At 40.8% G+C, this 23,856-nt stretch overlaps 1 protein-coding gene across 4 annotated transcripts in view; it reads left to right on the top strand.

The window, feature by feature from the left end:
- The window catches only part of atrx (ATRX chromatin remodeler), a 98,677-nt gene that overhangs the window by 61,935 nt on the left and 12,886 nt on the right, over positions 1 to 23,856 (top strand). For all 4 annotated transcript variants that reach the window (XM_047017770.1, XM_047017773.1, XM_047017774.1 and 1 more), the window contains exons 26-28: positions 3,930 to 4,038; positions 4,187 to 4,364; positions 4,615 to 4,806. In XM_047017770.1, coding sequence (XP_046873726.1) covers positions 3,930 to 4,038; positions 4,187 to 4,364; positions 4,615 to 4,806 — 479 coding nt within the window. The remainder of the gene's footprint in view (positions 1 to 3,929; positions 4,039 to 4,186; positions 4,365 to 4,614; positions 4,807 to 23,856) is intronic.

The raw sequence follows: 23,856 nt of genomic DNA, 5'->3' as shown, positions 1-23,856 counted from the left end.
TTTGACTTGGACTAGGTAAGGCTTAATGCTGTGGTCCCAGTGTGTTTTCCAGCTAATATCTCCCATTTATAATCTTCTGCAGGCATCTGTTTGCAAAACAAAATTCAGGCGGGAAAAAAAAGTTATATTTCATTGTTTTCAAGTTTACTCTAAACTGGTAGCACCTACATGGATTCTGACAACAGGGGGAATAACTTTCAACATGACCAATACAATTTCACCTTTCAAAAGAGACCATGCTTGTAGCTTTCTTTGGGTATGACTTGTTTAGGCCGTTGTAGGTAGTGCTGTCAATTTAACGCGTTATTAACGGCGTTAACGCAAAACCATTTTAAAAGCGTAATTTTTGGACATCGGACGATTCATTTTCTTTTTGGCCAAGCCGGCTAAAGAGTAGTAGGCTAATATTATGTTTGAGTGGATGGCGAGTGCGAGACGCCAAAATGGATGCCAACAAAATCCTGAATGGAAATGTACTTTAAAAAAGTTGACCAAGACCAAAGTGATTTGTGTTTTGTCGTTGTGAACTGAGCTATCATTGCAGCACGTCCAGTCTGTAATACCACTTGATGGCCAAGCACACAGCTGATGCGAATTCTCCGCCCCCTCGTCAAAGCCAGGCGATTGCAATGTTGTTTTCAATAAAAAACAACTTTGCACTGAGCATTTCGATCCACTTTTCCATGTTGATAAGAGCATCAAAATTAGAAAAAATATTGGGACAAAAACAAATCAATGGACATTTAGAATAGATGAAAAATGTGCGATTAATTGCGATTAATCGCGAGTTAACTATGACATTAATGCGATTAATCGCGATTAAATATTTTAATATTTTAATCGTTTGACAGCACTAGTTTTAGGCTAATTTTACAGGATTGTTAAGTGAGCTGTTAACAATGTAGGGTATTTTTATGTCAATGAGTTGGACTTTGGGGATGTGCCTTTTTAGTGCATTTTGAAAACCTTAAAAACTAATTTATGATAAATGCTGCATCCCATGATCAAACCAGCTAATTTTGCCACGCCCAAAAAACTGTGTATTACAACAGTACTCTGTTGACTTTGTAGCTTGTTAATGGCCAATTTGTGTCATTGATAAAAGCTGTTCATTCTGTTAATGGAAATCAAAACAGCTGCTAAATGTGTTTCGTTTAACTTGCCCTGTTTCTACACAGAATACGGACAATACCATTACTGTGAGCACTCGAAACATGTTGACTCCTAGATGTGGTCTCTTTCACCAGCGGTCTTTTCTAACATAACTTTCTTTCATACTTTCTTTCTGCAATCATAACAAACTCCATATCTGTTTGCAATTGTCAATTCAGTCAGACAGGGAAGGGAGACAATCTGAGTAATTCCTTTTTGTTGCCATCACAGAAAGACATACTGTCGTCATGGTTAAGGTTTGCACTTCAGATGTTCCAATGACCAACTAGTCTTCTAGTTGTCTACAGCCTTCGCTCTCATTCATGTAGCTGAACACTGCAGGCTCAACTGATACAATTCTGGGAGCCATGTGTGAGGTAGAAAGAGTGAACACTACACTCCCAAAACAACCCAAGTTTTTTTAATGTTTAGACATATACTTCACACATCAATAAGACACACATGTAACATATATGCTAGTGTGCAGACACACATGCACACAACACGCAAAGCCTCAGGCGTAAGGTCACATTCCTAATTAAAGTTAAGCAGCTGTTTTTGCTTTCATTTAGAAAATTAGACCTTGACTTTTTTTTGCAACTTTTTTGGCTTTAGAGTTTGCAATTTGTAAAGAAAAGATCACAGTGTAGTAATTGGAAACATGCTGAAATGCTAGTTATGAAAGCAGGGGGGGAGAGGTTATTAACGGCCAAGCACTGCTGGCCTACACTAACACACACACAAGCAATCTTGTACACACATACACAAACAAAATGTATCTGTTTATGCTTAACTCAGACTAAAGCTTTCACGTTGAAAACTTTTTGGTGTCAAACCCACCTGTGATTGCACAATAAATACTGGATACATGTTCTTCACAATATAGATTGTGTGTGTGTGTTTTACACACAGATCGGTTGCAAAGGAAAAAAGCACATGCTTCCAAAGGAGTTCTACATGATACCATAAACATCCGATCATGTAAAAAAAAATTGTGGTGGGCCGTTATCGGCTTTAACGTGCTGTGTTAACGTATCGGGCGCAAAACAAAAATATCGCTGTTAATCTATTCTCCTAGTTGGGTTGGGAACTGGGTCTTTACTACGGAAGCTATGAAGACTTTCACCTTGATATTTTAGTGCGGATGTATACCTAGCCAAATTGCACTGTAGGGGGCGAGAACGAGTCTTCGAACCTGTGTGTATGCCTTGTGTATGAAATCACATCTAACGTGACGTGCTAACATGGATGCAGCTTTGAAGCCGCCGGGTTTGCTTCAGGGAAAATTTATTTTTAAGAAGCTTCCCAATGGAAACCTCAACAAGACTAAGGTTGTTTGCACCTTGTGCTAATTTACTGTAGTTCTTTCAGTCTCAAATACCACCTAAACGCAAAGCATCCCTTAGCTAATGCAGAAGATGCCGGGCACAGCACTGATGTAGCGCAGGGAAAGAGTCGTTGTCAAACTATGATGTTTGAGTGCAACCGAGGCAAGACCGTCAGGACAGCTCTATCAGCCAAGCTAACTAATCTAATAAACAGTTAATAAACACAAGTAGGCTACATCTTATTGAACATAATTTATTTTCATCACCAATTATCATAGTAGAACAGCTTTCTCAAGTAGTTTGTGATGCATTTTGGAAACAAGAGATGAGCACTTAGTCTAAATGCACCACCTGGCTTGACAAATCCCGTTCTCAAAGACTTACTTTTAGTCATTATATGGGTAGCACACATATTCTGAATGCCTTCGGCAAATTCAAATGAGCCATTTTAATCTAGATTAACGCCAATATTACAGTGAGATTAATCTAGATTTAAAAAAATGATCTATGCCCACCACAAAGCTAATTTATGCCCAGTTTGGATCAAGATTAGCCTGACGTTGTCATACTCATAATTCGTGTTTCAACCGAACTCGTGAAACAAATGCCTCTTCGCTCAATTGGATAGACCTACAACCAATCAGAGCAACGTAATATGTTGTTTGTTGAAAACAAATTCAACCCAAGCGCTCTTTCGTGACGTTGATTACGTTACTGTTGATCATCTGTCCATCATCGTATAAAGCCCGCCCTGGCAATTTTATTGGTCCGTCCCGATTCTGGTTTTCTGTAGTTGTCCCCAATATGAGACCCTCCAGACCCAACGTCCCAACCAAATTTTTTTGTGGCCGGGGAGAAGTTGGGCTGGCAGCCAGGCTAGATCAAGATAGCAAATGAAAAAATTCTAAATGGACTTCGACTGAAGCTCTTGCTTTTTGTGCACCAATAATGTACCCTCTTTCAATCAACCCTCTTTTAAGTAGGAACAGTTACTAAAAATAAATAACCATGTAAAAATATGGGGAAGCTCATTTGATGACTGTGATGCTCTTGAATCAGTGTGATATGTAATGAAAAAATAAATGGCAACCATTTCTCAGATCACTGAGAAAATCAATGCGGAAGGTGATCAGACTGTTGGCAAGAACAGTCCACAAACAATTGCACAGAAAGGGATATTATGGTAGAACTGTAGTGCATAAAGCTTTTATTACAAAGACGGCAGTATATAAGACAGCACTCTCCACCACCATTATCAAAGTACCAAATGAGGGAATATATATTTTTGTGGTACAATGGCACTGCAGCCTCACAGCAAGAAGGTCTTGGGGTTCCCAGGACTTGCATGATGTAAAAACATTGTTATTACATATTTTGTTAGAAGCTATAAATATATTATTATATACCAGCTCATAGACCTCAAAGTTTTTTGTTGGTGTGTGGATTTAGGAGAGGGGAAGTGGTTCAGGAACCTTGACTACTATCGACTGGACGGCTCCACCAATGCTGTGACAAGGAAGAAGTGGGCCGAGGACTTCAACGACACCAGCAACATCAGGTAAACACCTAGAAACGCACTCTTTTAGGTCTAAATAGTAGTGTTTCTGACAACCATCTTAGATTAACTAGCTTAGCTTAGCAAGTTGAAGCAAATCTTTGATTTCATCATGTCATTTCACTCATCTCTTCCTCTCCGTCACTGCAAGGGGCCGTCTGTTCCTCATCTCCACAAGGGCGGGCTCACTGGGCATCAACCTGGTGGCAGCTAACAGGGTCATCATATTTGACGCCTCCTGGAACCCGTCCTACGACATCCAGAGCATCTTCAGGGTGTACCGATTTGGACAGTTCAAGACTGTCTTCGTATACCGTTTCCTGGCCCAGGTTAGTTGTGTCAGGAGCCATGCATCTGTTTAAATACTGATACTCATAGGGAGCTGTAGAGACCTACATGGAACTGTCAACGTCATATTGGGCTAATTTTTTTACTAAAACATTCTGTTTTAATAGTCCTACATTAAGAGAAATGACATCCTGGGAAAACAGACAGCTTTGTACAATATTTGATAAACATGTAATATTAGATATGACAATGTTTGCATAATTGTTTGTGGTCCACTATATTTGTTTCCAGGGTACTATGGAGGAGAAGATCTACGACCGGCAAATCGCTAAGCAGTCCCTGTCCTTCCGGGTGGTGGACCAGCAGCAAATAGAGAGGCATTTCACCATGAACGAGCTGGCCGAGCTCTATTACTTTGAGCCTGACCTCCTGGATGACCCGTCAGAAAGGAAGAGCAAGAGAGCCACACCCATGCTGCCTAAGGTTTGTGGGGGTGGTAGGGGGGGGGGGGGGGTGCAAGTGTCTGTGTGCAGAAAATCTGACAACCACCAGTTCTGTGATTTTGTGCTGCCTTAACTTCTGTGCTCTGCTGATAGACTGATATTTGGCTGGTCCATATCCAATCTCCTCTTGGATGCTTCTGTTAACCCTCTTTCTTTTTCCACCTTTTCTGTGTGTGTGTGTGTGTCAAAGGCCCTCAAGGCCCCCCAACCCCATGGGGTTTAATGAGAACACGCAGCCCTTAGATGGGTCATCCAGCCGCACACAGCTGCACAGACTTCTCTGTTTATAGCTATTTAATAAATAGTCTTCACATTACAACACTGCATAAGGTCCAGGACTGATAGACCTCTCTGAATCTGTTTCACTCCTCTCCATTTCAAACATTGCTCATCACCTGTAAATGTTTGGCGGCCATCTCAATTTCTGCGGAAACCCTTCACATCGTGAATATTTGACTTTCTATCCTGAACTATCCTGAATACAAATTTGTTTAAATCACTCATATCTTTATCACAACTGAAGTTACATCTTTTTAAAGTTGACCTGTGTCAAAAAAGTGATAAGGGAGAAAACTGCATTCAAAGATTGCAGCAAAACTGTCTTTTCACCATTATAAATGATTGCGCTGGCTACATGGTATATGAGCCTGTACAAAGTGTCTGAAATAAGAAACCATAACAACAGGGATGGAGTCAAAGATTCAATTTACAATTTTGACAGATTTTAACAAGCATGTAATTAAAACTAATAATTTTCTAAGTTTACTGTCAGTGTCACGTAACCACTCATCTCACATACCATTTGCTATTCACCTCGCTAGTCAATCTACAGTACCTCAGACAGGCTTCGGCCAACACGACATGCCGATTATTTTCTTCTTAAAAATCTTGATTTGATTTGGGGACAATGACATGGCTGGTTAGCTAGCTAATCTTCTTGTCAAACAACCTGTAAAATTATATTTACTGTTTGTCAACCATACACAATGTTATTGCCTTTGAATCTTGCTAGCATAACGTTTTTGAGAGACCCAGTTGACCAAGGAACTAGTAGCGAACCGTGACTCTTAAACCTTGGCCCTCTGAACTAAATTACTCGTCGGGAAAAAACACAATACAGCGCGCACAGCATTAAGGCCTACATGAAATTGTGTTGGTCATTGAGCACTATTTGAGCCAGCCCTTGCGGACCTATTCACGGTAATTGTGCATAATGAAGTTGCGTTGGTACATTTAGTTAGCCTACAGATTGACCGGTCATTCTGATTGTCGTTGAGAAATCTCAGATTTGATTGTAGTTTTTGCATGTTCATCATGGATTACAGGTCAAAAGTTGAATGAACGAGTACTTATGTCCTTTCGATTTCTTACAGGGTAAGTCGTTGTTGCCCATAACACGCTAGCAATCTGCTTACAAATGCTGATTGGTTAGTGAAGGACTGACTATGACCAGAGATCCCGCTTGATGGCATCCGAAGCAGAACCAGAATGTCGGAGCATTAGCAACATTAGCAACAACATTAGCAAGCCAAAACTCTTTGTAGCATGTGTATTGACAGGGAGAGCCTAACCTGTCAGCTGTGTTGTCGATGCCTCGAGAGAAAAGTGGAAGTAACTAGAGCTTGCCTTAAAGCAGTAGCTCTGGTCGTACGATGTGTATGACGTCAATTACATTTTCAAAGGCTTTTTAGAACGGAAAGGCGACTTTAAAAAAGCCTCCCCTTTCAAATTCAGAATTCAAATTACTAGACAAAAAAGTATTTCCTGAGAAAAGTGGATTTGGAGGGGTATAGCTCCATAGACCTCCATTCATTCTGCACTCGACCGTTAGCGCCCTCATATGGAACTTGAGTGGAACTGCAACCAGTTCAGAACCCGGAAGTTTGCAGAGAGTGGGAGTTCTCCCTTTATTATACATTCTCTGATCGCGTTTCTCCGTTGCCACAGCGGGTGGAACTTGTCATAAAGTTAGCAATAACAAGGCCCACCCATTTAGAGGGAAGATATGATTGGTCAATTTTACTGTCAATGGAAATTAGTCTTTCATTGAATTTTTATCAAGCATAGCGTTTTCCTCCCAACAACGGAGGCAGCAAAATTCTGATAGGGTGACCAAACAGGATTTTTTTCATTTAACTCTTCACATTACAACATAAACTGAATAGGGCAGGATTGAAGGGTTTATTTCAGAGACATTGTAAAATTATGGATTAATAAAATACAATTATAACAGAGTTACTTTTAAAATATATATTTTTAGAATATATTAGGCCCTCTCTGAGGGCCTAGAGGGTTCTGACGGTTCCCCACTGCAAGGAACTATATTCTAGTTCGATTAGCTTTCCATACCAATAAAGTTCTACGCGATCGCCAACATCCTTTATTTCACACGGATGAGTTCTTGTTTGAGCGATATCGATTCAGCCGACAAAGACTCATTTATTTGCAAGACCTTCTCGGGCCGTACATTGCAAATATCACACGCCGCAGCAATCTTTATGCTTTATTATGAGAAATGCGCGCTGTGTGTGAATATGTAACGCAATGTTTAAGGAAAAGTCTTGTCTTATCTGTTGGCCTGTGCTCTTTATATGTTTCACTGGGAGAGTGGGAAACGTCATATCGATTCCTTTTTATGTCTTGACAATGGTTCCAATTGTCTTGGTTCCAATAAATTGACAATAAAGTACTTGAAACTTTAACTGTGCTCAGACTCTCTGCATAGCCTACAGGTTTTTTGCATCAGGTACATTTCTACACAGTTGGCTATAGGCGATGCAGAAAACATTGGCAAAGCCGCTGCATGCGTTGCTGTAAGAAAAGTGTACTTGGCGCTTAACCAGCTGATGAATCAATTCATCATATTCCCTGGCCATGTCCCAGTCAATGAAATCAAAGATTGATTTACACATAGACCTACATGCATATACACATAGGCTATATAGTAGGCTACATGATATAAGCGCTTTAAGTAGGCCTACATATATAGTTGAAACCAGGTGTGTATGTAAACTTCTGGTTTCAACTGTATCCTCATAAGTGTCTATGAATTCGTATCAATTAGATACTCTTTGGCCTTGTTTTTATACTTACTCTGAAAGAGTTGATATCATTATTTTTGCTAGCAAGATCTCATTCGATGATTAATTTCCATTAAGCCTACTGCCAGCAGGAACATTTAAAGAAATGTGATCTGATTAATAAGGGTAATAAGGCACTAAAGATGAGCCTATAGCCTACATTTTACCAAAATACGCATTTAGCTTATCGGCTATTTTTTGCCAAGCTGCCTGTCTTGCTCTGGCAGCGCTGGCGCTGTTTGACTTAGCCATGATAATATGCTTATTGTCTTCATAGAGACTCATTATAATAGTTTGCTCGGATGGCGAGAATATCACCGCTCTCTCTTTCGTCTTTTCTGCCATCATACCGTTAGAAAATCACGGTTTTGGTGATCTGCCTTTTGAAGTAGGATGTGCTCGTGCACTTGCCCTGATGAGTTTAGCCTGATTGAAATCAACCACATGATTTGGATGCGGATCAGCTGTCGACAAACCGATATTTGCGGTTTTCAGTTAGCTGGCTAATGTTAACGGGTTAAAGGGACAATTGATTAACTTAGCTTCAACCCTTACGATGAACGGGCCCCTGAAGTGCAAATCACAACGGCAAATAGGAAAACACAACAACAAATCATAAAGCACAATGACAAATCATGGAGCCCAAAGCAAATAGGAAAACACAACAACAGTTGTGGTTGCTGATGCAACACACCAGTAACCAATTGATATTATGTGTTGATATACAAAAAATGTCTGTAAATCGAGATGGTGCTGCTGTCTGTCCCGTCGAAGACCATTCAAACAGGTTGACAGCAGGCGGTTTTCTTGATTTTCACCCCTCCTTCCTGTTAAAAGACAGACAAGTCCGTCTGTCCAATCAGGAGGGTCCGTCTTCTGCTAGATAGGCCCTACCTTTTACGTAAGAAGTTAATGTTGTTGTGCTTCATGATTTGTTGTTGTGCTTCATGATTTGTCGTTGTGCTTTATGAATTGTTTGTCGTGTTTTCCTATTTGCCGTTGTGCTTTATGATTTGTTGTTGTGTTTTCCTATTTGCCGTTGTGATTTGCACTTCAGGGCCACCGAAATTATCCCTTACTAAACATCTAAAATCTCAATTTAGACAAACGATTTTCGATCTTTTATGGCTTATAGCCAACAATGAGCAGCCTCAACATCTGACGGGTTTCCGCAGGCCGCCACACAAATACACATCAGCTTAATTTAAAGGGAAATAGGCAGGAAAGTAATGCTGTTTTTCCAAATTTAATGTAAAATCATTCTTATCGGCCCCCATTCCCATCACTAGTGCAGTGACTGTATGGTATATAATTCAGACAGTGACTGGTTTCTTCTTCTAGTTAAACAGACAGAATGTGCTTTCTCTTGTACATTCTCCTACAACAGGAAACCTATTCTTGACTCTTTGCCCCTGCCAATATGAGAAATACAATATTCAGTGACAAAGTGGTCTGTGCTGTAGTGCAAATGCTAGTTACAGAACTCTGGGGCTGAACGCTAGGCAGCAAAGCCGTATATTATATATTCATATTTATTTGTTGCAGTCAACACTGCACATCTTTGGGGCCTTGCCATACACTTGCTGCATTTCAACTTCATACAGTGCACAGTTTGGAAGATAATCAAGCAACACACACGCGCTCAGAGAATCTAGATTGAAAGAAAAAGTTATCAACTACTTGAGGTCTCCCTCTCAATTCCTGCCTCTGTTTGTCAAATAAGTTTGCTGCCATAGCTTTGGGTGCAAGGAAAGTGTTATAGGGGAAAGATATGTTCATCAGCATGTCCTTGTGATATCTGTATGATCTTTAACAAGCCCACTGACGTTTATGTGGCATGGTGTTAAAGGGGAGGAGAGGCGAGGTGACCTTTTCTGGCCAGGTGCGCAACTGTGATGATGAGAGGTGAAAAAAGAGACACGAAAGCCAAGGGTGCCTGGGAGTAGGCCAGCTTTGGTCTTGCATTGCTTGGTCCCTTATGCATCACCACTGTAAGTTAGTGATTTGTCACATTCTTAGCAATGTGACGACCCCACATAGCATAACAACATTTACAATGCACATATCAAGCAACATCTGATATCATATCATATACACTGATACAAACTCTACTATAAGATCGGACACATCCGATCGGTTTTAGAGACTGGGAAAGAAATAGCCATGATTACATAGTTTAAAATCAAACACATTAGTTTTGAACTGATTTGTGTTCTTACATCTTGATTTTTATCAGGTTATACATTAGGTTAGGACACTGAAAGTTGACTATAAACCAAAGAATTGGATGATAAAACCGGTTAGTTGTCTTTATCCAGGGCTCCACACTACCTTTTTTTTCCAAGGAGCACTGCAGCCCCTAACTGAACATTTTAAAGGCACGGGCCAAAAATATAGGGTTGCACACCTTCAATCAACTTGCAACGCAATTTTTCACATTTCCTCCATTTTAACTGTATTACTGATCAAGCCTTTGGTATTTACAATGAATTTTCTTTCACCGTAAGGCTGTGCGAAATGACAAAAATGTCATCCTGATCCTTTCATAACAATGCATATCCTGATATGGCACTTTTCTGTAAATTCAATGAATAAATAGTATATATAAAATGGCCACATGGAGAGGCCAATTTCTTATAATATTTTTATTACATATTCTGCAAATAAAAAGTAGTTATTCATATGAAATATTTCAAATTTTTAAGTCTTATAATATGCTCCCAAAACTTTACCTGTGCAACCTAAAATTATTTATGGGAGTGTAGCAGACTACTTTTACATAAATCACTGGACAGGTTCAAGTTGACACTGCACTGAGTTTTGGGCTAAGTTGTGGGTAGCTAGCTACTTTCCTATTAAAAAAGAAATTGTCTTTGAAGGCACCCTTGAATAAACGATGCACAAATCTGTGCCAAAGGGGAGAAGTCTGCCAGCCTCACGTCCAACTCCTTGCCATAGACTGTATATATAGATGGATGGCATGACAGCTCCCCAAAAGTGAAGCTGAAGCATCTCGATCACCCCCTGGCTGGCTGCAGTATAGGTCATAAGTCCCACCCCCTCCATGTTAGCGGATGGGACATGAGCTGAACAAAAAAAGAGCTTAAGTAATTCTGTCATTTAAGGTAGTTATCAGGTTTAAGTGCTACATTTTCCCTCTCAAGTTTGTTGTTAAGGCCAGACACCACAGGTTAATAGGGTATTTTTTTTTACTAATAGATATCCCCATTAAACTTCCCAAGTTGATTACTTATATTAAGACAATGTTTTTTTGCATTACAAGTTTTCTGAATATTTAATGTAGATATGCAAATTATATGCATATGAGGCGCAATATACTTAAATATGCGCACATTTCCAGAACTGAAATCTGAACATTGGTTAAAGCTAGGTAAACACTTTTAGTGTCCTTTTGTGGATACTTTTAATACAAAGTTTTTTACAGAGGACATTTTTGATATCTCTTTTTATCACTTCAGAAATCAGAAAATACTCTCAACACTCATAAAAACTTGATTTTCGCCACTTTTTTCAAATAAAATGGCCGATAAATCAGGCTATGAAATATTTATAAACAAACCCTTCTGTAAACTCCTAGACAAAGTAAATAGGAATTTAAATAGAAAGTTTGATCTATGTAAGTACTACAGAAGTGGAGATTTCACGCTCAGAGCATGAGAAAAAACTCATTTTGAGAAAACGGCCTTTAAAAGATATGTGTTGTAAATTTTTATACAAATGTATTTCAAAGCACTATTTACAGACAAAATATCTCATCAAAACCTTAGCAACCACAACAGACAACATCCCAAACACATTAAAACTAAAAATTGAACCAGCATTGGCCTTTAACTGAACAGAACTATAGTCAAACACACGCACCCGCACAGACACACACTGCGACCAGAACTGCCACACTGGTTTGGTGGTTGTCGCATTTATATTTATTTGTTAGCATTTATGTCTGCAGCCTAGTTTTCCATGCCAGCTTCATATGTTGGACCCTCATCCCTTTCTTGCTGATGCCTTTTCACTTTTTTTGCAGTGCTCAGACACTTGCGCCTGTGCTTCATGCTGGTGGTGTAAGCCTCAGCTTTGGATATTCTGAACCGATCAGTTTCCCTCATGGCGTTAACTGTCACAACTGTGCTCTGAAGCCACAACCTCTCCATTACATTTAGCATGGCAGAGGCACCTTCATTAAAAGTGGAGATGGCCATACTGGCTGCTGCCTCAACCCTGCTTTTACCCACAAAAACCGTTTTTGTACACCGTGCCCATATAACAGAGTTGAGGCACTCGTTTGCATTTTGAGTGCCTCCATGCTGCATTCGCTGCAGCAGGCTGTCACTTGACATCCGGTGGTAGACTGGTATAAGCTGCTTTCCCACCTCACGGGTTAAATAGTTCCCAGCATGCTGCTTGTGGCTACCAGGTGATTCCCCGTTCTCCTCTGCCTTTCTGTACCAACACCAGGAGGGATTGCACCTGGTGTGCAAGGGGTTATCATCTGTGGACATACAGTGGAGGAGACTTGCCCATATTGCTGCCTTCATCCCGTCTACTGAACCCTGGTTATTTATAATTGCCCCCCTGTAATAATTTTGCAAACTTTTGCATTTTTTTGCAGTTAGCTTTCCCAAACCCTTTCCTCCTAACTTTCCCTGTGCACTCAGCTTTCTTAGAGCTGTCCCCATTCGCCTGTGAGCATGATTGATACATTCTAATTTAACAATGTCATGCCCAGGGTATGGGTTCAGTGCAACCACCTCCCTAAATGCTGCACTATCCCCATCTGACAGCATCTCTGTGTACCGCACCTGGTGGCGATTCACCGACCTCGCCCACATCCTCTTAGCGGACTCCTGCTCCATTGCCTTACTTGACCCTGTGAAGTTCTTAGCACAGTCATTGTGAGTGTTCTTCCAACTGTCAAACTCCTGCTCTGTAATTTTTTTTTCTTGCTTGGCATTTTCTTTTAGAGCACAAGCATGGCAGTATGAGGATAGGACCTCATAATCTATTACTAGCCCCGAAAGGAGGTCAATGCAAACACCAATGCCATAATGAGAGGTGAAGCCTCTTTTTTGCCAGGTTCCATCAAAAGACACGCTGATGTTAATGACTGCATCTTCATCCTCCCTCAGCAACTCTGCCACTTCTGGGTCAACATCTGCATAAGCCTGTCTGATCTGCTCCCTGGTCCTGTGCAGTGACTCCAGCCCTCTCTCAATTTCTGCCACTAAAATCAAATGTTTAGTGTATTACTTACTGTTCATTTGGACAAGTGTTATTGTTAAAGTTATGTTTTTGCCACTAAAGTAAAACAAATTATGTGTATTGGTGAGCTACATTATCTAAATATTGTCCACTCTGATATTAAAAGGAAAAGGCTGTGGGGTTTACTGTAAAACTTACTAAATAACACATGAATTATATACTTTATTCATCCGTAAAACAAATTGATGAAGGCTACAGTGGAGCTGTGTGGTTGGTGGGGGATACAACAATGCCTCCTTTCATTAGTAATTGACTTTGTCCAAAGTGCCACATTGTTTTCCACCAGTGAGAGAGATGCATTCCTTTTCCCCTACCACTTTAAGTCTCAGCCCTGTTTCCATAGCCTACCTGTCACTCTCTTGTCGTGTTTCTGATAAGTTTTCAAATGAAGAGCAGGTATCCCTAACACTTTGCTTATTTTCTTGAGCGCAGCATACCCCAACCCTAACTCGTGCGCTAAGAGCACCATTCGCACATTCACGTCAAAGGCAACGTCGTTTCTCGTTCCGTCTTGAAGACGCGTTGATGTGTAAATACTTTTGCGGAACCCATCTCTTTCGCACAGACTGCACTCCAGAAGTAAACTGCTACAAAAGCCTTGATTTTGCGGATCAATATTAATTTTAAGCCCTGTCCCTGCACAATTAGGACAAATTAATCCATTGACCAGTTCATTCAAACGCGCCACATGAACTATCAGCCACTGCTGTGAGGCGCGTTGTTCACCGCTATCTAACTCTTTTCCTATCGATAATTTTCGCATGGATGCGCTTTGTGAAGGAACTTGATAGTCTTCTTCATTAGACTGTTTAGCCTTTTGTCTGGCAAGTGACAATTGTTGTCTTCTTTTCTTGGTAGTTTTTGTTCGCGCTTCTTTCGGCATTTTGAGATTTAAAAGGTCCCACTGACAGCTAAACCAGGAAGCGTCAGCGCACATCACGTGATGCATTTGAACGAATCAAGTTATCATAAATCGACTCCAGCCAATGGGATTTCTTGATTTGGTCTAACCCCCCGTTTGTACTTTCACGATTGGTTGCTGATACAAAGGAAATGACCATGTTTGGATCGGATAACATTGTGCAGGAGAAAGAGAGCTTTACAACGATACCACGACTGTCATGGTGAAGCAAACGGTCGCGGTACTATATGTTACGTTAGAATGCTAACTTTTGCTGAATTTTGGTGAAATCCACAGGCACAACAAGACAAAGTGCAGTAGAATAAACACTTTAAAATATATTTTGAACGTTTTCTTTCTACTAGTTTGAAAATAGACATGTTGAGGAAGCAAAATAGCTAAGAAAATCAAAATTGACCAGTATACGAAAAACTCCTATTTTTGCCTGCCGTGTCTCGCCTTAATTCGTTATTTGATTATATTAAAAGGGGGTGATACGTTGATGATTGACAGCTGTGATTGACAACTGCTCTGAGTGAAGTAGGTGGTGGGCCGAAGCCCCTGTTCAACTTTATAATTTTAATTGGGACTAGCTGGAATTTTCGAGTTGATTATATTATTTCTAACGAGAAACCAGTTGTTGGCAGCAAAATTTGTTGCACATTTTGTCAAAACCATCGTATAAAGTTTGTTAAACTCACCGGCAAACACACTTGCCTACTAAATCAGTCCAACCAATAACACGATGTAATACTGGCGTAAGAACATTATTAACCAATCAGATGCAGTCACATTGACACCCGTTTCACCCATTACTCAACTCATAGCTAATATTGACATATTTCACTGCTGCCGCAACAGCTCCAACCCATTGAAACGGAGACTTGTAAGTAATAATTTGATCAGTATAAGTCCGTTATAAAACATGTTCGTTTTCTAAACCGTCTTTTTCATACGTGAGTGATGATGTAAATAGTTTTAGTTCGCTAACGAGCCGTAGTTTGTACTATAGTCTTGCCTACTGTTACCTGTGCTATTTGTTAATAATACCTAATTTCTGTCAATTTGTGACTCTAACCAAGAAGAGACAGACACCAGGATGCTGTTTCATGCCGCTCATGCCTCAAAAACCTGGATCAACATTGTTATAAAGAGCCCAGACACATGTCTTTGTTCTGACACTGTCTTTTTGTAGCCGCATCAATAATGCAAACCTGTACTTCCACACTGCGAAGGGGAGAGAGTCCCAAATAACGGATGTCACAAAGCTGCACACTCATCTTGGACAGGAGAAGTGTGATGCCCTTGTAGGTCTCCATCTATTTACAGGGTTTGATACAGTCAGTGCTCTGCATGGTGTTGGGAAAATTAAGGCATACCGAAAACTAGACCGAAAACTAGTTCCAAAGAAGGATACATCGACCTATTTCGGCAATTAGGAGAGAGTTTCACAACAGGCACTGGAGGCATTCACATGTGACCTGTATGGAGTGACCTCTCAGGACATTAATAAGGCCAGGGCTGCAGTGTTTAAGTCGGGCAGATGCTCTGAGGAGGACTTGCCTCCAAATCAAGACTCCACAAAAACACATACAGCGGGCAAGTTATCAGGCTGCAGTGCACAGTAGGAGCCTGGAGTGTTACCCAGACACTCCTCCAATCAATCATGGCTGGAAGATGACTGGGAAGTAGGGCTGGGCGATATGGGTAAAAAAATTCTCGATGTAGATATATTTACATTCGATAACGATAATTAAACGATAGACCACAGATCATTAGTAGTAGCTAAATAAGTCTCCTCCTCAACCTTTTCCCTACACTCGGCATAAAGTTTAGGCAGAGCGGTGTGAGAGAAATGTTTGCGGCCAGGGAGCACGTACCTGGGGTCAAGTAACTTAAGCTTTTTAAAACCTTGTTTTTTATCAATAGCCTACCTATCAATAACATGGCGCAAACTCACACTTTCTGCATGTTCCAACGAGTGATTTTGCTTCAAGTGGTAAAAAAGGTTTCTTATATATTAGTTAGTGCTGTCAGTTTAACGCGTTATTAACGGCGTTAACGCAAACCCAAATTAACGGCGTCAATTTTTTTATCGCGCGATTAACGCTCTTTTTGGCCTAGCAAACTTTGTAGTTTTTTTCACATCATGTTGCAACAATTACCGACGTTAGAAAGACTACAACACCACTGCGGATCTAGCTAGACCGGAAATAAAACAACAGGCACGCTACACACACTTGTTTGGCTTGCGAGCCGGCTAAAGAGTAGTAGCAGAGCCCGTTTATGGATATTAGGATATTATGGACATTCTCTGGTAGTAGGCTAACGTTACGTTTTAAGTGGATGGCGAGCGCGAGACGCCGAAATGGATGCCAATAAGATTCTGAATGGAAAGTTTACTTCTAAAAAGTTGCCAAATGGTTCCATTGACAAGACCAAAGTGATCTGTGTGTTTTGTCGTTGTTAACTGAGCTATCATCGCAGCATGTCCAGTCTGAAATACCAATTGATGGCCAAGCACACAGCTGATGCGTTTCATGCAAATTCTCCGCCCCCTCGTCAAAGCCAGGCGATTGCAATGTTGTTTTTAATAAAAAAAATATTTGCACGAAGCAATCCGAACCACTTTTCCATGTTGATAAGAGCTTTAAAATTTGAAAAAAGAATGGGACAAAAAGAAATCAAGGGACATTTAGAATAGATAAAAATGTGCGATTAATTGATTAATCGCGAGTTAACTATGACATTAATGTGATTAATCGCGATTAAATATTTTAATCGTTTGACAGCACAAATATTAGTGTTATAATTGGACCAATACGCTGTTCTTATTGGTCCGGAGACGTTCTAAGAAATCCGCCAAACCTTTTGCAGACCTCTCCAGAGGTCCTCAAACGATTTACGGACCTAGCAAACGGTTGCCTTGGAGATGTTGACAACATGGCGTCTGCTCCAGATTTGTTGTGTTTGATTTGGGATTTTCCTACTTGTTGTTATATTATATTAAAAAAACAAATATGGAATTTTCCACAGATCTACCAACATCTTTGTAAGCAGAGATTTGTTAAAACATTTGTTAACCGAGACCGTAGGTCGAGGTCAACAAGAAGTCCACATTTGCAGTTTGTCGTATTACCAGACTTGGTAGCCACCTGTTTGTTTACTACACCAATTTGCACCGAGCATTGCTCTGCTCTGTCGGATTTCAAAAAGCCAAACAACTTCCAAATAACTGAAGAACACAAACCCTTTTTATCAATAATTTCTTCATTGGAAGTGGCTCCCTCGCCATGGCTATCGCTTCCACTGTTTACGGCAATAAGACACATTTTCCGCGGTTAACATAAGCTACTCCACTCGAGGTGCTCAGTATATTTTAGTGAGCATAGGCTACCATTTCTCCGTAACTTCCTGCTGCATCACAGAAATTAAATGCACTGCTGTTCCTAATTATTCTCTATCGATATTATTGAAAATTAATTAATGTTACGATATCTTTATTGAGGTAATTCATTACTTCGATAGTTATTTTTATCGCCCAGCCCTATTGGGGAGCTCTATGAGGTCGACTGGATGTCACTTCCACCAGCTCCAGAGGCAATCCTTGAGCTTGTTCACTGCTCCTGCAAGAAAATTAATTGTGTCAGGGGAAAATGTACATGCCAAGTGTATGAGCTGCCATGTACAAACCTTTGCAAGTGCACAAACTGTGACAATAGGACCGTAGAAGAGGACTAAGGAGGACTCATTTATTCTCTTTGTGTACTAACCAACCTTTGCCTTGTGGCTCTGGTCCAAGTGTTCAGGAGATGTATCCCTATCCACATTTTCCCTTCTCCTTTCCTTTTTCCCCTTGATTAAATATTTCTTAGACTATAACGTTTTGTGTTGCGTGGTTTATGAGTCTACCATCGACTCCATACAAGGTGAATAACGTTGATTAAACTTGACAGAAATGAGGTATTATTAACAAATAGCATAGCTAACAGTAGGCAAGACTATACAAACTATGGCTCGTTAGCGAACTAAAACTATTTACATCATCACTCTCGTATGAAAAAGACGGTTTAGAAAACGAACATGTTTTAAAACTGACTTATACTGCATGCTCCTCCTCCTGCCGCCTCCTATAGTCCACAATCATCTCCTTGGTCTTGCTGATGTTAAGAGAGAGGTTATTGTCCTGACACCATGATGTTAGGGTGTCAACCTCCTCTCTGTAGGCTGACTCGTCACTGTCAGAGATGAGGCCCACGATGGTTGAGTTGTCAGCAAACTTAACAAGGAGGTTGGAGCTGTGCGTTGCCACACAGTCGTGAGTGAACAAGGAGAACAGGAGAGGGCTGAGCACACAGCCCTGTGGGGTGCCTGTGTTGGTGATCAGTACGTATGAGGTGCGGTCACCGATTCTCACCACCTGTGGCCTCCCCGTCAGATGGTGAGACAGCGCTGAATTTTGATTTAAAATTTGAGTTGATTGTAAGGTGCTTATGGAACAATTATCACTCAGTACAAGCTAAAATAATACTGCTGGATTAAATCGTCATGATAATGATGAAATCGAGTGAAAAAAAAATGGTGTGAGGAAAACAAAATATATAAATATTACGAGTAATCGTTGTTCCCAAATGTACTTTCTGCAGTCTGACTATAGTCTGACAAGATTGCATAGATTTAAAAGCATACATTTGTTGCTGCTAATTTATACTTCAAAACACTGAGTGAAGTGTAGAAAAACAGGGTTCTCTTCTCATTCCCTTTGGTGCAAGAGGGAATGGTGAAGGCTATGTGACCTCACAAAGTTGAAACAGTTGCGTCAAACCAAAGAGTTAGGCAATCCTGTGTAAAAACGGTCCTAACCTAGATTATGACTTAAACTTCGCCTCAAGTTTTTTTCCTTCTTGTGATTTAAGCATTTACTCATATTGCATTTCATTAATAATAATTTTTAAAAAAAGTATCAAGCTGATTCCAACAACGTGGTCCCTGACAGGATCTTAGCTGGAATTGCAGTTGAATTTTCAGTAATATAACATATTGCTAATTTAAAAAAAGTTTACTAGAAGTGATTTATGTGTCAGTAACAATGGCCCTGCCTGAAGACTAAGGAGTCAACCGCCTTGCCTTCCAATTGTTCGGATATTGAATGGCTTCGATTGCTCGACAGGACTCATCATCATTAGATACCCCTCTTTAATAATCTATCAGTCCCACCACAATACTAGCCTGGCTCTGCCCCCCTACGTACTTCCGCTCAATTTGGATTTTGCTTCTGTACTAGGTCTGGGAGCTAGGCTCTGATGTCGGTTTCCAGAAACAATTTTTTTGTAGGTCCAATCAGTGAACAGAGGGAGTGGCTGAGAACGATGACGTTAATGTTGTGCACTTGTTTGAGTAGTTCAGTAATGGCGGCGGAGAAAGATGCGAGCGAAACTATTCTGCGGTTGTGGCAACGCTGCCGAATATAGGTTAAAGCCGGAGCAAGAACATTCCTTGCTGAGTTTTGTTGGTGGCCATGATGTTGTGGCCCTCCTCCCCACGGGGTTCGGGAAAAGTTTGATTTTCCAGCTACGGCAGCTAGCTCCGTTACAGTAGTGGTGAAGGAGTTGGCTAAGGCGAACGCTTGCGATTGGTTATGGCGAATCAGAGTAGCTCTGGGCGGATCCATTAGTTTTAAACTTCAACAGAGGACCCGCCTTCAAGGAAGTTAACATTTGTCAATCGAGAGATCCCAGACCCTCTGTACAAATGAAATGTGCGAGGGTCTGGTTAGGACCAGGCTACCACAATACTAGCTCAACAGCACAAATACAGGGAAGACAAAGCTGACGAAGTATTAGCTAACTGCTTGGTAGCTAGTACTGTAGCTAGCTAATACAGCTGTGCTTTGGAGAACTGGATTATCTGCTCCAGAAGAGCACAGCCTAGCAGGCATAATGTACCGTTTTGCTCCTAGATTCAGACCTGAACCCTGGACTGGTAAGTAAGATGAATTAACTACTAGACTAGCGCTGTGTGGGAATCGCAGGAGCTAACCAGTTGAAGGCTGGAACAATATAGTCCTCATTAGGCTACTGTTTGTTATGTACAGTAGGTACAGTATGGTAGCTAGCATAGCCATTTGTAGCTCTCCTTCACAATATTGCGTTATGTATTATAAGTTAACGTAATACATAAATGTTAATAAAGTATCAGACATGATACAACACACCAGTAACCAATTGACATAATGCAGTGCTGCCAACTTTTCCAAAAACCTTGGCGTGAGATTTGGTAGCACACCCCCCCCCCCCACACCCCACCCCCCGAGGTTTCGGGAGCTTCATGCCCTCCAAAGGCGAGTTTACACGGCAGTTTTCACAATGTTGTATTTCACTCCATTCTACACCAAACACGTCAGGGAGGACTGCCTTTTGTAGATACGAGTCAGCTGAAGATAGCCAGAATATAGGATTGCTTTAACCAAGCCTGTTTCATTGGTCATTTGTCTGCGAAAGCGACTTCCGTTGGCCAGCTTCATTGGAAACCATTCAAACTGGTTGACAGCAGTGGGGTTTTTTGGAACTACAGCGAGATACATGAACCACATGATCACGTGTCGGCGAGATCAAAGCGTGTCGCAACTCTCTTTTTCTATGGCTCTGCATTTAACTAACCATCTCCCAGAAGTTAACAAGCTACTAAACTGATGTTCTGCTATAGGTAATCGCGTGCGGGTTTGTGACGTTTGTGATTGTGGATAGTCAGTTAGCCACCATTAGCTTCACTTTTCTCTACAAAAAATTAAATTATGCCTAAATAGGTAACAAAACCTTCCATCCAATACAAGCAACGTTTTCGAGACCAAGACAATAATTTTGACACCAACATTGACTATGTAGTGCAACCATTTAAAGTTTTTAGAGTTTAAGGGCCCTATTTTAACGATCTGAAACGCAAGTGTCAAACGTGAAACGCAAATAACTTTGTGGGTGGGACTATGGCGCTATAGCTATTATACTGGCGATATAAATGACTCTTGCGTCCGACCCAAATCAAAAATGGGTTGGTCTGAAGTAGCTAAATTACTTATAGGTGTGGTTTGGGCGTAACGTGCAATAAACCAATCAGTGTCATCTCAGCGTCTCATCTCCTTTTAAGGGCAGGCGCGCTTGTTCCATGGCGGATTGCTATTATAATGGCGGATTTGCCAGGCGCACACCAGGCAATAGGATCCAATTGCAGTGCTCCCTCCTCAGGCCCCTCTAAACCGGAACTCTCTCCTCAGGCCCCTTTTTTCAGTGTACCCGAGGTATTAGCACCACCGCTGGTCGTAGGATACTGTAGCCTATTTATATTAATAGGCTAACTTACGTTGAACTTCAGTTTTAGCATAAGTCAATAGTGTTTAACAAAGCGGTAATTAGCATTGCGGCCTGCGTTACATACAGGGTTCTTAATTAACACCCGCTCAATGCGGGTTAAATTTCATTTTGGCGGGTGTTAATAAAAACTCACTAGCCCGTTTGGCCGGTGATGCATGAGGCATTTCATGAACGATACATAAGGTTATGTTCTCGGCATGGTTATCGTTAATTTATCCCCCTGCATTAGCCTACTTCCTACGTTTCCCATGAACACTGCCGTAATGCTACGTGATTGGAATATGGAATATATGTTTTAGTACTATTATTACACATCTTTGATTGAGGTGGTGATTGATGAAGCAACATTTAACATAAATACAAGGATAGATATTGATTTCGGATTAAGAGAGTAGTGTTGTTGTGTGTATTATCAACTTTTAAAAATGAATTATTTCATTGCCGGCTCCTGTTGCCATGGAAACGATAAACAATAACAAGCGCCAGCTGTAGCTGCTGCAAATGACCAATGGAAAAAATGTGATATTCTACCTATTTTCTATGCTTGCCAGGGGCAGAACAGTGATCATGTTCGTAATGTAAGCAGTACGTAACACTAGCCGCAATGCTAATTTCCACTATGTTAAACACTATTGACTTATGCTAAAACCAAAGTTCAATGTAAGTTAGCCTATTAATACAAATAGCCTACAGTTTCCTCCGACCAGCGGTGGCGCTAATACCTCGGATACACATGAAAAAGGGGGCCTGAGGAGAGAGTTCCGGCTTCAGGGGCCTGAGGAGAGAGTTCCGGTTTAGAGGGGCTTGAGGAGGGAGCACTGCAATTGGACCGTTCGCACGCCAGGAGCGGTTCACAGCCAAGGAGACTGACGTTCTCGCCAGGGCTGTAAAAGATAGAGGTAACTTTGGATGGGGATGGGAGAAGAAACCCACCCAAATTAGTTTCGATTAATAGGCGTGGGTGTAAATTAAATTTAAATGTATTCATTTAGCAGATGCTTTTATCCCAAGCGACTTCCAAGAGAGAACTTTACAAAAAGTGCATAGGTCAATGATCATAAACGAGATAACAACAAAAAACATTGCAGGAAGCAAAAACATGAGCATACATTGTGATAAGCAACCAAGTGCCATTGGGAAGAAATTTGCCACAATTGTAATCAAGTTCACATACACAGAGATTTCTCATGAAAATCTCTTTAATCATTGACATGAAAGAAATGTAACACAGCCATACAATAAATCAAAACAATGTATGAAGGAAGAAGACCCTGGCATTGCCAGCAGTGCGCACGGGCCAAGCATGCGCCCTAAAAATACCATCTGAATAACGCGCCACTGACTTTAGACTATGTTTTTCTGTGGCGGAATTGTTTTCTGAAACTGTAAAATAGCACCAGGGAACGTTTGCGCTGGAACACGCCTGCTTTTTTTTTTTTTGCAAGTTAATTCCCTATTTTCCCACAGACTTGCGTCTGTGGAGGGAAAAGTCTGCTGTGCGCCGGGTGCAAAATAGTAATTATACATGCGTCGGTGTTCAAAGTTAGTTGCGCTGTGTGCAAGATAGGGCCCTAAGTGTTTGAGTTTTAAGGGTGGGAACATTTATAATAATAATTAATACAAAAATTAAAATATATGAGACAGAATATAGGTTGTGCCTTGACAAAGGCATACACCCAATAAGAAAAGGTAGAAACACAATAGGTGGCTTTGCACAACGCATTTGTCATTCCCCCTCTCCCTCCCATACTTTTCCTGTCAATACACTGTCACTATGAAAAATAATAACGGCAGCAATGGAAAAATAAATCTACCTCTATAAAGATGAGCAAGGAGAAAGTGGGTGAATGTCACCAACCGGTGGTTTGTGGTAAATTGGTAGACTCATCTTTGTTCTTGAAATATGTAAATTTTTCTAGCTAGAATTTTTTGAATCAGAACCAAGATTCTATAAGAACTAGATTGGACAAGCAGAATCTGAATTGAAACAATACCCAACCCTACTGTTAAGACCAGTGGTAACAGTGTGGTAGAAGTCAATGACGTTGCTAGGTCGTAAAGACTGCTTTCAACGAGCCAGGTTCTGGTCAGGACTCTCATGACTCCATCTGGGTGATGGTGGGGCCACTTTGATTTGAGTCTCTGTTTTACATTACTGCTGGCAATTCTAATGCTTCAGATGTATATTTGTACAACGCTTTGGCTACTTGGAGAACATAAGTGATGTGGGCAGAGAAAATAAGTTAGTCAGCTTTCAGAGAAACGATAACGTGTCAAACAAGGCAGACTGCAGCTGGATCAATTCTGCATCACTCTCTGGTTTCTGTTGTGATTTTGTTTTTTATTTTGGTCTGTACATGTGTGGGCTCTTTAATATGCCCAAATAATTTCCTGGATTAGAT

This window comes from Hypomesus transpacificus, unplaced genomic scaffold, assembly GCF_021917145.1.
Source record: "Hypomesus transpacificus isolate Combined female unplaced genomic scaffold, fHypTra1 scaffold_64, whole genome shotgun sequence".
Taxonomy (NCBI): Eukaryota; Metazoa; Chordata; class Actinopteri; order Osmeriformes; family Osmeridae; genus Hypomesus; species Hypomesus transpacificus.
Note: the sequence above shows the minus strand (reverse complement) of the source record. Positions and strands in the feature narration are given on the sequence as shown.